The sequence below is a fragment of the Nerophis ophidion genome, linkage group LG01 (assembly GCF_033978795.1).
Source record: "Nerophis ophidion isolate RoL-2023_Sa linkage group LG01, RoL_Noph_v1.0, whole genome shotgun sequence".
NCBI classification, from domain to species: Eukaryota; Metazoa; Chordata; class Actinopteri; order Syngnathiformes; family Syngnathidae; genus Nerophis; species Nerophis ophidion.
Window position 1 is genome coordinate 39,120,958 of NC_084611.1, and position 16,437 is coordinate 39,137,394.

The following is a 16,437-nucleotide window of genomic DNA, read 5'->3' on the forward strand; positions in this document are numbered from 1 at the left end:
CTGGAACCTATCCCAGCTGACTTCAGATGAGAAGAACAGACTGGTCGTGACTTAATTAAAGAATATTTACAATCATTCATCGTTTTTTTTTTAATATGGTGTACACTCCTCATGGGAGTGCTGGAGCTTATCCCAGCTGACCAATTAGCCTAACATGCATGTTTTTGTTCCAACAGTTATTGAAAGATGGAGGCTGGCGTGCTACTTGTCCACTTTATCTGGTAATGAATACTTACTTTAATCCCCATTAATTTGCGAAATTTAACATTTTGGTCCTTGTTTCCAAAGTTCAACTTCTCCCACAACTCTGCTGTCTGAGACTTGTCCTGGAAAGACAGAAAGTAAATCAAACACAAATGCAAAACAAAGCCAACATTAAGATGCGGCAAGTAAAAACAACTTACCCCTTCCTTCTTTCCCTGCCACAACATTTTCCTCTTTTTTTCCTGTTCGGCAAACTTTGAGGGATTGACGGCAGACGGGTTATAGAAACTCGGAACGGCGATGCCAGTCTCTGACAGCGTTTTGGCTTGAAGCGCCGCCATCTGCGCCGCCATGGCAATCTGCGGCGTCACCTGTGTCCCGGAGGCCAACAGAGCCGCCACGTTGAGGGCGGGGTTTGATGAGGTAGCAGCGGATGCTGCAGCAACCGGGGAAGCGACTATGACAAATATTCACGTCATTATGAGGTAATTCAACAAAAAAAGTATATATGTTTTTTTAACAAACTCCTCACCTGCAACAATCTCCTGCTGTCGTTTTTCTAACAACTCCTTCTCCTTCTGCTCCTGGAGTTTCTTGGCTCTCTCTAACCTGGAAGCACGGACAAACGACCTCATTAAAGTGATGTAGTTCTTAATAACCCTTACGCAAGCTTAAGATTGACTGTACACACTCTTAAGATCCAAAAGGGACCCGCTCCGAAAAAGTTCCCTAAGTCAGAAATACATTTATATGTAAATGTATATAATTTGAAATATTTTAACAACTTGAGATCCATCTATTAATACAAAGTTTTATATTTTAAAGACCATTTTGACAGAAATAAAGTCAATAATTCATGGAAACATCGACAAAAAATATATTTTTACAGCCAGCCAAAAAGAGAGAGAAAACTGGCAAGACTTGGTTAAGTGTGGATTCAAACAAGTATTTTTTATAAATCTGCCATTTAATAAATGACTGCCTAAGATCTTTTGCATTCAATTTGAGCGGTGTTTCAGTTAATCTTATTTACACTCATCAAACACTGAGAATTATGCATCATTTGATGGTTATGGGGTTACCGGACTACAGTCTGTTAAAAATAACAGTTATAATGAGAGTCAATGGGCCAAAAGAGTTCTTCAGAGAAAGTGTGAATACTTTACTTTTTATCCTATTTTAACTATGTTGGATTTAAAAACCCAATGCAATATTATAAAATGTATATATCACATAAGGAACAAGCAATGATCATTTTGGGCTCCAGGATTACCGGTACACAAGGCTTAACTCCACAAGATGGCAGCAGCTACATTTTAAAATTGAATGATCAGTATTTAGCAGCTACTAATCTAACTCTACATACGCTTTAAAATGTTTCTAAATGGCTGTGGCATTGCTATATTTTTCTTTGTACTTTCTCATTCATTTCAAATCATCAGCCTGCTGCCAATTAATGCCCCATTCTCTTTGCTGGTTAAGTAAATACTTCGGCTAGTATCAGAACATTTAAGGTAAATAATTAATTCCACACTAACATTTTTTTAAATATCAATAACACAATTATGTTTCTCCTTAATCTACATCAGTTATTCTCAAACTGTGGTTGGGGGCCGCATTGGACTAAAAAAATTTGGCCTAGGGCCAAAAGCCGACTGCATATTAAATATATATGTGTGTGTGTGTATATATATATATATATGTATGTGTGTGTGTGTGTGTGTATATGGATAAATGGCCTGTACATATGTGTACATGTTATATTAATATAATGGATAAATAATTAATAATTAAAATAACTGGATATTAAGAATATGTTAAAGTTCAACTTCTACCTTATTTGCATCCGTGACGACCATCTGAAAGTTTTGTCATCGATCAAATATTAAGCAGCTGTAATGCGCCAAAAATGGGTAAGTGTGGAGTGTTTTTGCATTTTCCCCATCCGGAGTGATTTAGAATTTTTTTATGGTGTATGGACATTTGTATGGTGTCCACACAGTTTAGTGAACAGGTTGTGTTATTTTTCACCATGTCTGTTGACATGTTGTGTTGTTGTTTTTTTAATTTTGCACCATGACTCGGGAGGGTTGTTTGCATTAGGTAATATTAGTGCATGATGCAAACACTCCCACACAGAGTGCATTATTCCGGTTTTACACTAAATGATGCCATAATAGCATCTTCACAATTGTCAGACTATTAAAACGACTGCAATCTCCAAGTGGTTTCGAATCCCTATTAATCTAACGTATCGCTCGTGTCAACTTGAAGACGTCGACGGCCCATAGTTTGAACACCCCTGCACTAGTGATACGTAGGTGCCATCTAGTGGTACGCCAAAGAACCCCTTGATTGAAGTACAGTGTTTTGTTTTCCTATATTTAAACACTTGTGGTTAGAGTCCCCGCCCTGAGATTGTTAGGTTGTGAGTTCAAACTCAGTCATACTAAAGACTATAAAAAATGGGACCCACTCCCTTCCTGCTTGGCACTCAGCATCAAGGGTTGGAATTAGGGGTTAAATCACCAAAAAGTATTCCCGAGTGCGGCAACCGCTGCTACTCACTGCTCCCCTCACCTCCCAGGGGTTGAGGGTGATGGGTCAAATGCAGAGGATAATCTCACCACACCTACTGTGTTTGTGACGATCATTGGTACTTTAACGTTTTAACTTACCAGTGTCACTGTTCAAACTGTGTGAATGTATGGCCCAAACTATTAAATAGGATTGTTGAATAAAACCTGTGTCTTGTTTTAACATGTTCTTAAGCCTACCACACTAATGTATTTTAATGTTGGTCATTATGGTGGTACTTCGAGAGCCAAGCGTTTTTTGAAGTTGTACTTTGTGAAAAAGTTTGAGAACCACTAATTTACACTACTATAAAAAATTGGAGCATGACCAGTGGGTGACGATGCGGTCATCTTGAACCATTTCTACATTTTATGACGCAGTCATTGTTTGAAGAATCACCAGGATGTAGAGTGGAGTGTCCTGCTGGCCGAAACTGCAGCAACAAAGACGAGCGTTTACCTTCTGGCAAGAGCCTCTTGTGCGTCCATCGCTGTGTTTCGGCCGCGGAAGACCAGCAGTTTAGGCGTCCCGCTACGACTCCTCCTGCGCACCTTTTCGCTTTTTTTCTTTCGCTCCCTGGAATGAGCGGAATGAGACATGAGACACGTACGCAAGTCTCGACAGAAAAAGATGCTGACGGTGCACACCTGCTCTTGCTGCGACTTCTGCTTTGATGCCGGTGTTTGGACCTTGAACGTGAGCGAGGCCTCCTCTTCCTGTCACGGCTGTGTGATCGCGATCGTCGCTTATCTCTGCTTCTGCTGTGATGACGCCTGAACAAACAGATACATTAATGTACAAATTTTCTTTTGTAAATAGTTTCTAATTGTAGTCTCCTACAATGTTTTGTTTTCTAAGCTTTCCTCATACTTCCCAACATATAAAAAGCATTAAAAGCATGATTAACCCTTTGGAGTCCAGGGTTGTATTTATATCTCAACTTATAAAAACAGTTAATCTTCACTAAATTGAGTTGTTTTATTCTTTTAATACAGCTTAGAACAGAGTTATTCTTCTATACTCAAGAATACGAGACAGATGTGTTTTTACGGTCCGTTTAAAGATTGCTGCGAACCAGGACGACAAAACGCCCGCCAGAAATGACAAATAATAACGATAGATTTGTTACAAATTTTTATCTAAATAAATTTTAGAAGTGCCGTAGTGCAAAACAATAAAAGCTTAGCCATTAAAACACACTCAGACTAAAACACTGTTAGTGAAGCATAAGAAACACAAAACATGCACAACACTGATTTTTAACAGTGTCTATTCATTTCAGTCATTAAAAAAAAACTTGGTCAAAAGATTTCAGTGTGTGCATAAGTACATTTTGAATGCATTCAACAATACCGCGATACTAATGAGTTCTCCCACTTATAATCAAACCAAATTTTTTTTATAAAGTGCTTTTTATACATAAATGCAATGCAACACAAAGTGCTTTACAAACTTAAAAACAATACCCCAATAACCCACATCCTCCATTATCGCTCACACACACACACACACACAACTACCACAAACACACATACTTGCCAACCCTCCCGGATTTTACGGGAGACTCCCGAAATTCAGCACCTCCCCCGAAAACCTCCCGGGACAAATTTTCTCCCAAAAATCTCCCGAAATTCAGGCGGAGCTGGAGGCCACGCCCCCTCCAGCTCCATGTGGACTTGAGTGAGAACAGCCTGTTTTCACGTCCGCTTTCCCACGATATAAACAGAGTGTCGGCCCAATGACGTTATAACTGTAGAATGTTTGAAGGCGAGTTCTTGGTTTCTTATGTGGGTTTATTGTTAGGCAGTTTCATTAACGTCCTCCCAGTGCAGTAACAACACACAACAGCAGTCAAGTTTTCGTCTACCGTAAAGCAGTTCGTCTACCGTAAAGCAGTTCGTCTGCCGTACACCGCAATGTTGTGACACTTAAACAGAACAATACTGCCATCTACTGTACATGCACCACAACACCTCCAGGCAACTTCAACCCTTTACTAATACCCTCTTCCATTCACATCCCATCTCCCCGGATAGTAAATAACCTAATGTAAATAATCGAATGTATTTCTAATGTATATACTTGTTCTTATGCTATCTGAACTCACTATGTTCTCTGCTCGCTGTACATATCCTACTAAGTAAGACCGACCGGGTTTCAATGTCCATTTCTCTGTTGATGTAATTGTTGATGACTGAAGTACTGTTATAACTCAAATTGTCATAACATGGCTTTCAAATGATTGTTCACGTTTTGAGGGGCGGCATGGCGTAGTGGGTAGAGCGGCCGTGCCAGAAACCTGAGGGTTGCAGGTTCGCTTCCCACCTATTGACATCAAAGTCGCTGCCGTTGTGTCCTTCGGCAGGACACTTCACCCTTTGCCTCCGGTGCCGCTCACACTGGTGAATGAATGATTGGTGGTGGTCGGAGGGGCCGTAGGCGCAAACTGGCAGTCACGCTTCCGTCAGTCTACCCCAGGGCAGCTGTGGCTACAGATGTAGCTTACCACCACCAGGTGTGAATGAATGATGGGTTCTCACTTCTCTGTGAGCCCTTTGAGTATATAACAATAGAAAAGCGCGATATAAATCTAATCCATTATTATTATATTATATCAACCAAAGCTCCTCATCCCATCCCCCGGATTGTAAATAATGTAAATAATTCAATGTATATACTATGATGATTAACTTGTGTGATGACTGTATTATGCTGATAGTATATATTTGTACCATGATTTGATTAACGTGGACCCCGACTTAAACAAGTTGAAAAACTTATTTGGGTGTTACCATTTAGTGGTCAATTGTACGGAATATGTACTGTACTGTCCAATCTACTAATAAAAGTTTCGATCAATCAATCATGCATATGTGACAATATTCCTCCTCTCTTAACCACGCCCCCCGCCTCCCGAAATTGGAGGTCTCAAGGTTGGCAAGTATGCACATATGCCTATGTATATATGAACAAATGAATGCATGGCTGAGTACAGAGGAGACATGTTATCACAGGAGCCATCTACACCAGGAGGTCATCAGATAACGATGACAGAGGTCTGTAATTTTCGTCATCGGTACACTTCAACTGTGAGAGACAGAAAGTGAAAACAATTCCAGGACATCACATTGTAGGATTTTTTAAATAATTTATATGCAAATAAAAGTGAAACTTAAGTATTTTGTTAATAACAAAAGTTCAAATCAGTGTCTTGTTGGAAATGACAGAGGTCAAACGGTTCCAGTACGTCTTCACACACTGTAGCTGCTATTTTGGCTTATCTGTATAATAGAAACCTGACCACATCCTCAAACAGTCATACTCCAAACTCTACCATGACCAAGAACAAAGGGCTGTTGAAGGACACTAGGAAGAGAATTGTAGACATGCACAAGGCTGGGAAGAGTAAATCTACAATAGGCAACCTGCTCAGTGTGAATAAATCAACCGTGGAAGGAATTATTAGTAATGTAGAAAACATACATGGGAATTGATCATCTCCATAGAGCTGGGGATCCACGCAATATCTCACCCAGAAGGATCAAACTGATCATGAGAACAGTGGGCAAATTTCCCAAAACTAAATAGGGGGAGCTCGTGAATGACCAAAGTAACAAAGGCCACCATCAGTAACACCGACAGGAAATCAAATCCTTCAGTGTAAGACGTGTCTGCCCCCTGCTTAAGACAGCACATGTCCAGGCCTATCTAATGTTTGCCTGTGACCATGTGGTTAATCCAGAGGAGGATTGGTAAAATGTCATGTGGTCAGATGAGACCAAACTAGAATTTTTTGATAAACACCCAACCTGAGGTGTTTGGAGGAAGACAAATCCTGAATTACATCACAATAACAACATACCTACTGTGAAGCATAGGGGTGGAAACATCATGCTTTGGGGCTGTTTTTCTGCAAAGGGGACAGGACAACTGATCCGTGTAAGGAAAGAATGAATGGGGCCATGTATCGTGGGATTTTGAGCAAAAAACGCTTACCATCAACGGAGCATTGAGGATGAGACGTGGCTGGGTCTTCCAGAATAACAATGATCCCCAAAACACCGCTCAGGCCACAAAGGAGTGGCTCTGTAAGAAGCATTTCAAGGTCCTGGAGTGGCCTGGCCAGTCTCCAGACCTCAACCCAATAGAACATCTGTGGAGGGAGTTGAATGTCTGTGATGTCCAGCGACAGCCCTAACACATTGCTCAAGAGGAGATCAGCATTGAAGAATTTGCCAAAATACCGGCTAAATTGGGTACAAACCTGGTGAATGCTCACAAGAAACATTTTGCCAACAAAGGTTGTATTACAAAATATTGAGTTGGACTTTTGTTGTTGACCAGATACTTTTTCCATCAAAATTTGCAAATAGATTCTTTTAAAACACTAAAATAGGATTTCCTGGATTTTTTTCCACATTTTGTCTCACAATTAAGCACACCTGTGATGATAATTACAGACCTCTGTCACCATTTCAAGTGGGAGAACCTGCACAATCGATGGCTGACTAAATACTTTTTTGCCCGCTGTAATACAATAACTCTTGCACAAATTTAGCAAACCACTAAGGTAAATTAAGTCAAATTGTTATAACACGGCTTCCAAATGATTGTTCATGTTTTTTGATTGAATAATAACTAAATTTTTCCAGTTTTGAGTCTGCATAATGTGCTCTGTGGCTGCATCATAACGCGACACCATCTAGCATGCATTTTCCTGCTTATTGCAGTGTAACCGCTCTACCAATGGTGTAGTTGGTCAATTTAATTAACATTAAACCATTAATAAAACGGTTTACAACCATATGTTCTCAAAGAATGGCCAGGGTCACATAATGCCTTAACTGGAGGTGGGAATCTTTGAACAACTCACGATTCAATGGCTACGATTTGATTAAAAATCCATAATTGATGCATCTTTAATTTATGCATATTGATTCAGTTTTACATTTCTTTTTGTTTTACTAAATATGTGTGTATCACTTGCAACTAGGGGTGTAACGGTACGTGTATTTGTATTGAACCGTTTCGGTACAGGGGTTTCGGTTCTGTGCGGAGGTGTACCAAACGAGTTTCCACACAGACATATTTAGTAGCGTTAACAATACTCAAAATACCGGACATTTGAGGCATTAAAAAACTCTGCCCTGACAGCCCCGCAAAAGAGGACATGTCCGGTGAAAAGAGGACGTAAGGTCAGTCTATCCTGGCCCGGTCACTGCTAGCATGCTAGCAAAAGAGGACATGTCCGGTGCTAGCAGCGATCGGGCTAGGATAGACTGACCTTACGTCCTCTTTTTACCGGACATGTCCTCCTTTGCGGGGCTGCCAGGGCAGAGTTTCTTAAATGCCTCAAATGTCCGGCATTTTGAGTTATGGTTGCGTGTATTAATTAACAATGTACGTTCAGGGTTAAGAAGCGGTTAAAAACAAAACAAATTGTGCGCGCAGCAGCAGCATTCGTGAAGGAGGGGCTGAGAGCGAGAGAGTTATGATAAACGCGCATGCGTCTACAGGCTCTGTTTTTTATCCATTGATTTATCAGATTTAATCTTTTATTATCTTTAGCAGGGGTGTCAAAAGTGTGCCCCGGAGGCCATTTGCAGCCCACAGCTAATGTTTTAAAGGCCCACGGCACATTCTAAAAATACTATTAAAATAAACAAAAACACAACAAAGGTGAAATAAAAAACTTGAAGGTTAAATGTAATTTAGAAAAACTTGCACTGTTGAATAATAAAACAAAGCTTTTTTTTTTTTTTTCAAACGGTCATTGCTCAAAGCATAATATTGAATCAAAATCAATGTTATTATGAATTATTGACCTATCCAAGGTTCCCATTACTTCACATCAAATATTCCACTAAGAAAAATATTTTTGGTGGAAGATTTTGCAAATTTGGTGAATAAATAACCAAAAAAAATTATATTTTGTTGTTTTCTTACTGTACCGAAAATGAACCGAACCAAACCAACATTTTTGTGTACCATTACACCCCTACTGGCAACTTTAAAAAAAAGTGCATTTGTGATAAGAAACAGTAAAATTAATTACCACATTTATTAAATTAATGAAAATGTGTGCAAAACTGGAAAATAACTGCCCTTTAATAAAGCAGCTGGTGGGATCTCTCGGTGAGGTGGCTCACTGCAGCCAGCCAAATGTTATAACTGTCTGCATGACTTTATTTACAATAAATAAATCCATTATTGACGTTTACCAATCGATTCTATAACTGTCCATGTCCGAATTGCGATGCATTTAAAAATCGATGAATCGTTAACTGCCAGCTTTACAGTTGCCACGTCTGCTCTGCACAGGCAATGCGCGTCAAACTGACCTGTCCCGGGAGTGCGACCGGGAAGAGCTCCGCCCTCTCGGGGACTTTCTCTCCTTGCGCTTGGACCGCTCGTCTCCGTCCTCGGCCGAAAGTCTCTCGTGGTGGTGGTCTTCCGTGTGCTTGTGAGACTTGGGCGGCTTGTCAGAGTCCCTCTTTCGTGCCTGTTTTAAGAAGAAGTTGTCTCTTTCAGGAAAATAGTGCAACAAAGAGAGTTAGTACCATGGCTTGCACAGCAGAATGTATGCAAATAAATGTGACAAGATGAAAAAGCATTTTCATTTCACATCCATTGCTCGCATATTTTTGGGGGAATAAAGGACAATAATGTCACGTCTTTGATCGGAGTACTCTGAAAATGTCTTATTGGTATCTACACCTCACAATGATAATGTTTTAGAAAATGACAAGTACAGTGTGCAGTAAAATGGATTAAAGCAGGGGTGGCCAAAGAGTTGCATATGGCCCATATAGTTTTCTAATTGGCCACTGGCATATTACAAGAATAAAATGAATGTATTAATAACTACTATTACACTAATATGTAAAAAAAAATTTCAGATAGCTTTGCATATATTGAGCTACTTTTGGTTGGTTTTATCATCTTTGAAGGCCTACTGAAACCCACTACTACCGACCACGCAGTCTGATAGTTTATACATCAATGTTGAAATCTTAACATTTCAACACATGCCAATACAGCCGGTTTAGTTTACTAAATTGCAATTTTAAATTTCCCGCAAGGTATCCTGTTGAAAACGTTGCGGAATGATGACGCTTATGTTGACGTGTGCTTGTGACGTTATTGGTTGGAGCGGACATGTTCTCCCAGCAGCACTCACGGCTAAAAGTAGTCTGTTTTTATCGCATAATTACACAGTATTTTGGACATCTGTGTTGCTGAATCTTTTGCAATTTGTTTAATTAATAATGGAGACTATAAAGAAGAATGCTGTTGGTGGAAAGCGGTGGAGTGCAGCTGCCTTTAGCAACTGAAACACAGCCGGTGTTTCTTTGTTTGTTGTGAAGCTTTGACACAGGGCGGTCAAGCAAACATGTTTCCCTACGTCAACCAGCAAGTTTTTGGATGGGAAAATTGTGATATTAAGTCGTCTCTTACCGCAGACTTGAGCGGATTATACGGCATCCTGCAGCAGCTGTCAAAAAGGCAGCTGTGATCCTGGCGCCTCCATTTTCCTCAGACACTGGCGGTCACCGCAGCCCTCTGACTTTCAGGTATGACTTTATAATCTCACTATTATCACAATAAGCAGATAAGGGATTTTCCAGAAATATCCTAGGAAATGTGTCTAATAACATCTGAGTCGCTCCCACTTCCGTCGCCTTTTTTTTTTTTAGTGCTTCACTCTAACTTTGCTCATCCACGAATCTTTCATCCTCGCTCAAGTTAATGGGGAAATTGTCGCTTTCTCGGTCCAAATCACTCTTGCTGCTGGTGGCTATGATTACAAACAATGTGAGGATGTGAAGAGCCCTACAACCCGTGACGTCAAGCGCACATCGTCTGCTACTTCCGGTACAGGCAAGGCTTTTGTATTAGCGACCAAAAGTTGCGAACTTTATCGTCGATGTTCTCTACTAAATTCTTTCAGCAAAAATATGGCAATATTGCGAAATGATCACGTATGACACATAGAATGGACCTACTATCCCCGTTTGAATAAGAAAATCTAATTTCAGTAGGCCTTTAATGCACATAATGTATCAAAATATCCCCTCAGTCTTTCTTTGGAAAAAGTTTGGACACCCCTGAAATCATAGGAGTGTTATTAATCTTCTAAAAATCAGGCGTTTCCACATGTTTATCTGGCGTGAAGTCGCCAACACGAAACGTGAACGTGACATGACAAAACTAAAGAGGAAGACGTCAGGTAAATCTGCATTACAGTTTTTAAAAACTACATTCAGTGAAAGCGATTTGTAGCTGCAACAGATGCAAAAGTAAATTGCATTCTTTCCAACAAAAGTGTCAGGAAAAAAAAGGGTTTGAATAGCAGATAGTTACCTGTCCCCGTGGTAGACATATTATTTTGCTATGTCAGCAGGGTCCTCTGTTCAGTATCTTCGTGCTTTAGCACGCTGAGTATGATTTATTGTAGAAATGTTATCATGTGATCTACACAGAATTTTACAAAAATATATATTTCTATATATATATTTATGTCTCATCTTCACCACAATATATGGTTGCAAACATTGACAAATATCTCAGAATGAACCTTTATGTCAAATCATCTATTCCCTGGTTACTGACTAACATACTCACCTTGATTTACTATTTAACTACAGCTATGACTGATGAGCTTCAAAGTCACATTCATGTGCTTCTAATCAAAGAAATGAAGCTGCTAATTAATCACCTCTTTGCTCCTGCTGCGACTGCATCTGTGCTTCCGGTTCTCTGCAAACAACAATGAAAGCATAAGGATTAAGAAGTCTTACAGAAAGAGGGAGGGGGAACAAGCGTGCTGCTGTGATCATTACTCACTTTTTCTGTCCCTGGAGCGAGACCGTGAGCGAGAATGGCAGTGTTTGGATCTTCTGGGAGATTTGGAGGAGTCCATGCTGCTTCTTTTTTTGTGGTGGACTGGTGAGTCAGATCTGCTATTGTCTACAGAGTGGTCACCTTCCTGAAAATATTATATTATATTATTATTGAACGTTGGGTAACAAGCTAGCATTCAGAAGCACACAGTGAGTGAATGTATCATTATCCAATAGACAAAACTTTTTATTTTTCTGCAATATTCCACCTGCTAGTACAGGGCTGGTCAACTGGTGGTTCAAGGTCCAATTACGATACCTGAGTGTTGTTAGACTGGCTTAGGTGTAAAGTTCAAAATGTATGAGAAACTAACTTTTTGCAGCAGATTACCGTATTTTTCATACTTATAAATCGCAGTTTTTTTTCATAGTTTGGGTGCGACATATAGTACGGAGCGACTTATGAGTGAAATTATTAACACATTACTGTAAAATATCAAATAATATTATTCATCCCATTCGTGGAAGAGACAAAGAAAAAGTCAGCAATTGTCACATATACGTCAACCAATAAGAATTTGGCGGGGGAGGGTCATGGCAGAAGTGCATTGTGGGTCATGGGATGCTAACTGCTATATGCTACTGACGTAGCTATTAAAATGGATCATTTAACGTTGGCGGTAACTTATAAAAACTGAGAAGGGCTGAACAAAAATGGCACCGAAAAGGAAATCATGTACTGCAGATTACAAGATGGACGTAGTGAAATATGCAGCAGAAAACGACAAGAGGAAGCGGCGCATACCTTTGGAGTTGGCAGAGTTGTTTAAAAGCGACATCGAGGAAGAAGATTTCATGGGATTTATCGATTAGGAGTGACAGATTGTTTGGTAAACGTCTAGCATGTTCTATATGTTATAGTTATTTGAATGACTCTTACCATAATATGTTACGTTAACATACCATGCACCTTCTCAGTTGGTTATTTATGCGTCATATAACGTACACTTATTCAGCCTGTTTTTCACTATTCTTTATTTATTTTAAATTGCTTTTCAAATGTCTATTCTTGGTGTTGGATTTTATCAAATAAATTTCCCCCAAAAATGCGATTCATACTCCAGTGCGACGTATATGTTTTTTTCATTCTTTATTATGCATTTTTGGCTGGTGCGACGGATACTTCGGAGCGATTTATAATCCGAAAAATACGGTAGATAGGACCTTTGACAAGTGTTCTTATAGTAAGTCCTTAAAAACACAGCAGAACGCAATGTTCCTATTTATTATTTAATAGTAATATGTAGTTTACATTGAACAAAGTGCAGTCTACCAAGTCAAATTCCCTGTGTTAAACATATTTTGCCAGTAAAGCTGATTCAGAATTCGAATTTAGAGGATCTTTGGCCAGCGTTTCTGCGGTAGATAATATTGTGGATCTTTGACTACAGTTTCTGCAGTAGGTTGGTACGTGATATCTGCCGCTGACCTACTCATCTCTATTGCTGCAGTGGCTTGTGACCGGCCAGTTTGAGGTGATTTGTGATGTGCGTCGTCGTTTTCTCTGTTTAGGGTTATTTTTGTACCAATTGACGAGCACATAGGTAGAGGACAAAGTTCACATTTTACGGAAGTGCCTCGACATCGAAACATTCAGGTCTGTAAAAGGACGACAAAAAAAAATCAACACGCAAAATTGTACATCACACGACCGTGAAGAAATATACACTAAGATAAGTTAATATCGCTTTACTTATATATGGTACTGTGTGTATATATGTCTGTCTTTACAATACTGAAATATGAAGTCTGTCTGCAAATTCCATCATAGTTTAGGTCCTTTCGAGGCAGCAGCCATGATTCTCGCTGCCATCATTTAATTCAATTCGCTCTAAATGGCATTTTATGATGTTTTTTAATGTAAAAGGTTTGTTTTTAGATTGCCTTTTGAAAGATACCCTCTGTTGAAACCCCCATTTGAAAATTCCAGGAAATATAGACATTAAGGAACTATTTTTTGTATAATTGTAATGTTTCTCCTCAACTTAATTATCCATCCATCCATTTTCTGTCGCTTGTCCCTTTCAGGGTTGCGGGGGGTACTGGAGCCCATCTCAGCTGCATTCGAGCGGAAGGCTGTGTACACCATGGACAAGTCGCCACCTCATCACACGGTCAACACAGATAGACAGACAACATTCACACTCACATTCACACACTAGGGACCATTTAGTGTTGCCAATCAACCTATCCCCAGTTGCATGTCTTTGGACTTAAATAAATAATTAAAAATCAAACAACCACATTTTTCATGTGTTCCATCCATCCATTTTCTACTGCTTGTGCTTTTTTGGAGAGCGGGGGGTGCTGGAGCCTATCTCAGCTGCATTCAGGCGCAAGGCGGGTTACACCATGGACAAGTCGCCACCTCATCGCAGGGCCAACACAGATAGACAGACAACATTCACACTCACATTCACACACTAGGGACCATTTAGTGTTGCCAATCAACCAATCCCCAGGTGCATGTCATTTGACTTAATTAAATAATTAAAAATCAATCAATCACATTTTTTATGTTTTCCATCCATTTCCTACCGCTTGGGGTCGCTGGAGCTAATCTCAGCTGGATTCGGGCGGAAGACGGTGTACACCCAGGACAAGTCGCCACCTCATCGCAGGGCCAACACAGATAGACAGACAACATTCACACTCACATTCACACACTAGGGACCATTTAGTGTTGCCAATCAACCTATTTTTAATGTATTCCATTAAGTGATTTTAAATGGTAAATGGGTTGTACTTGTATAGCGCTTTTCTAGTCCTTTTTAAGGAGCCCAAAGCGTTTTGACAGTATTTCCACAATCGCCCATTCACATACACACACTGACGGCGGGAGCTGCCATGCAAGGCGCTAACCAGGACCCCATCAGGAGCAAAGGTGAAGTGTCTTGCCCAAGGACACAACGGACTTGACTAGGATGGTAGAAGGTGGGGATTGAACCAGTAACCCTCAAATTGCTGGCACAGCCACTCTACCAACTTCGCCACGCCGGGTTATATGTCCAGGGTGTACACCGCCTACTTTATTGTTAAGATAGGAACTGTGCAGTCGGTCTTTAGAGTTTTGACAGCAGGTACGGCGTGAATAGGTTGAAATAAAAAGTGTTCCTTGCCTTCCTGTCTATCACTTTTTCTTAATAATAAGCTCGCAGCAGCCAGTGTCATCTCACAAGACCCTCGGGTGCCGCGAATGTCAATCAAGTGACGTCTTGGTGAAGATTGATGATCGCAAATTTTTAGGTCTACTTTTTTAAATGCCTGGCTGGCGATCGACTAACACATCCTCCGAGATCGACAAGTAGCTCGCGATCGACGTAATTAGCACCCCTGTCCTAAAGGGATAATCCAGGACAAAAACACTATTCAATTTTGAATTTCAAATATTTATATCTCCCCCTAATTTTGGGCCAATCACAATAGTCCAAATATCCTGTTGCTAGGTCTTTGCAATGGTGTCATTTTAATTTCTTTTTTCTAGAAAATGGATGGTTGGATGTCACGTACCAGTAGTTGGTCATCCAAATTGCAAACCTTTCCTGTGGTATCGAAGATCCTTGCGTGTGAAACTTAAGGCTTGCAATTTGAAAGAGATAAAAAAATACAATGTAAACACAAATCAATAGCAAAGGGTTCTTACAAAGTTGGCCCACAGAACATGTTAGTTGCTTAGCTTTGATAGCAGTCCAACGATACGTTGCCATGGGTAAACAGTACGTTTTGATGAGTAGTCATTTTACTAGCTGGGTGGTTTGTAGCCACCGTTAAGTAACCTTAGAAGAATAAACCACATTTGTCTTAGTGTGTCGAACCTAAATAGACATTATCTGCCCAGCCGGCCAAAAATAAAAAATTATTTATCCCAATAAATGATAAAACATTCTTCTGTCGACCAGTCATGTGGCCTAGCTGGGCCTCCAACGTTTAAAATGATAGCTTTTTTGCGATTTTTAGGACAAACGATGTTTAAACATCGCAAAGTACATAACACTGTTTCTAGAATGATACCTTATCAATGTGCGTCGTCTTTACAGTTTAGTAATGATACTTACAGACAAAATAGAGGACAACTCTTTGTAGCATTCGTCGTCGTCCGACTGACTCATATCAAGTACACGCATGCTAATGCTAAGCTGCTAGCCAGTTCGGAAGCTGGTTTAAACGAGTTGCCAGATTTCACCCGATTACCCTCACAAAACATAAAGTAATGCTGAAAACAATGTATCGCAAAAGTAGAGCATAAACAACCCAGAACGCTTTAAATGATTAAACTTAAAAACTATATGAACAGGTATTAGGGGTCTGAATGGAAAGTATTTTACTTTTAATAATTTACCAAAATACTGAAACTCATGTGACCTGGCAACTCCACTACTCGGTCTACTTTACAGGGGTGTCCAAACTTTATCCACTGTGGGCCGCACACTGAAAAATCAAAGCAAGCGGGGGCCATTTTCATATTTTTTATTTTAAAAAACAATACAATATATGTATAAAAATATACATGTCTCCACTCAGGCTTGATCCCAGGGACTCCAAAGGGTTTTGGTCAAAAATATATAAAAATGTGTCATTATTCAGTATAATTTTTTTTTATTATTATTCAAGTTTTAAATCTCCAGATCTGCATTAGGTCTATCTGTCAATATAATGATTTTAAATATTTAAGTTGTATGCCTTTTTTTGTCACAAAATGTTTTTTTTTAATGGAAAAATCACAAAATATGCAATATTTTCACCCAATAACTTT

At 39.7% G+C, this 16,437-nt stretch overlaps 1 protein-coding gene across 2 annotated transcripts in view; it reads right to left on the reverse strand.

The window, feature by feature from the left end:
• Positions 1-15,890, reverse strand: part of rsrc2 (arginine/serine-rich coiled-coil 2) — a 17,883-nt gene extending 1,993 nt beyond the window's left edge. The window contains exons 1-10 of one of the 2 annotated variants that reach the window (XM_061902381.1): positions 15,740-15,835; positions 15,195-15,263; positions 11,629-11,770; positions 11,501-11,541; positions 9,123-9,283; positions 3,429-3,554; positions 3,241-3,357; positions 737-813; positions 405-661; positions 237-326 (exon numbers count right to left, since the gene is read on the reverse strand). In XM_061902381.1, coding sequence (XP_061758365.1) covers positions 237-326; positions 405-661; positions 737-813; positions 3,241-3,357; positions 3,429-3,554; positions 9,123-9,283; positions 11,501-11,541; positions 11,629-11,704 — 945 coding nt within the window. In that variant the 5' untranslated portion in view covers positions 11,705-11,770; positions 15,195-15,263; positions 15,740-15,835. Of the gene's footprint in view, positions 1-236; positions 327-404; positions 662-736; positions 814-3,240; positions 3,358-3,428; positions 3,555-9,122; positions 9,284-11,500; positions 11,542-11,628; positions 11,771-15,194; positions 15,264-15,739 lie in introns of both variants that reach the window. The other variant, XM_061902372.1, reaches the window with a different exon arrangement.
• Between the last annotated feature and the right edge of the window lie 547 nt (positions 15,891-16,437).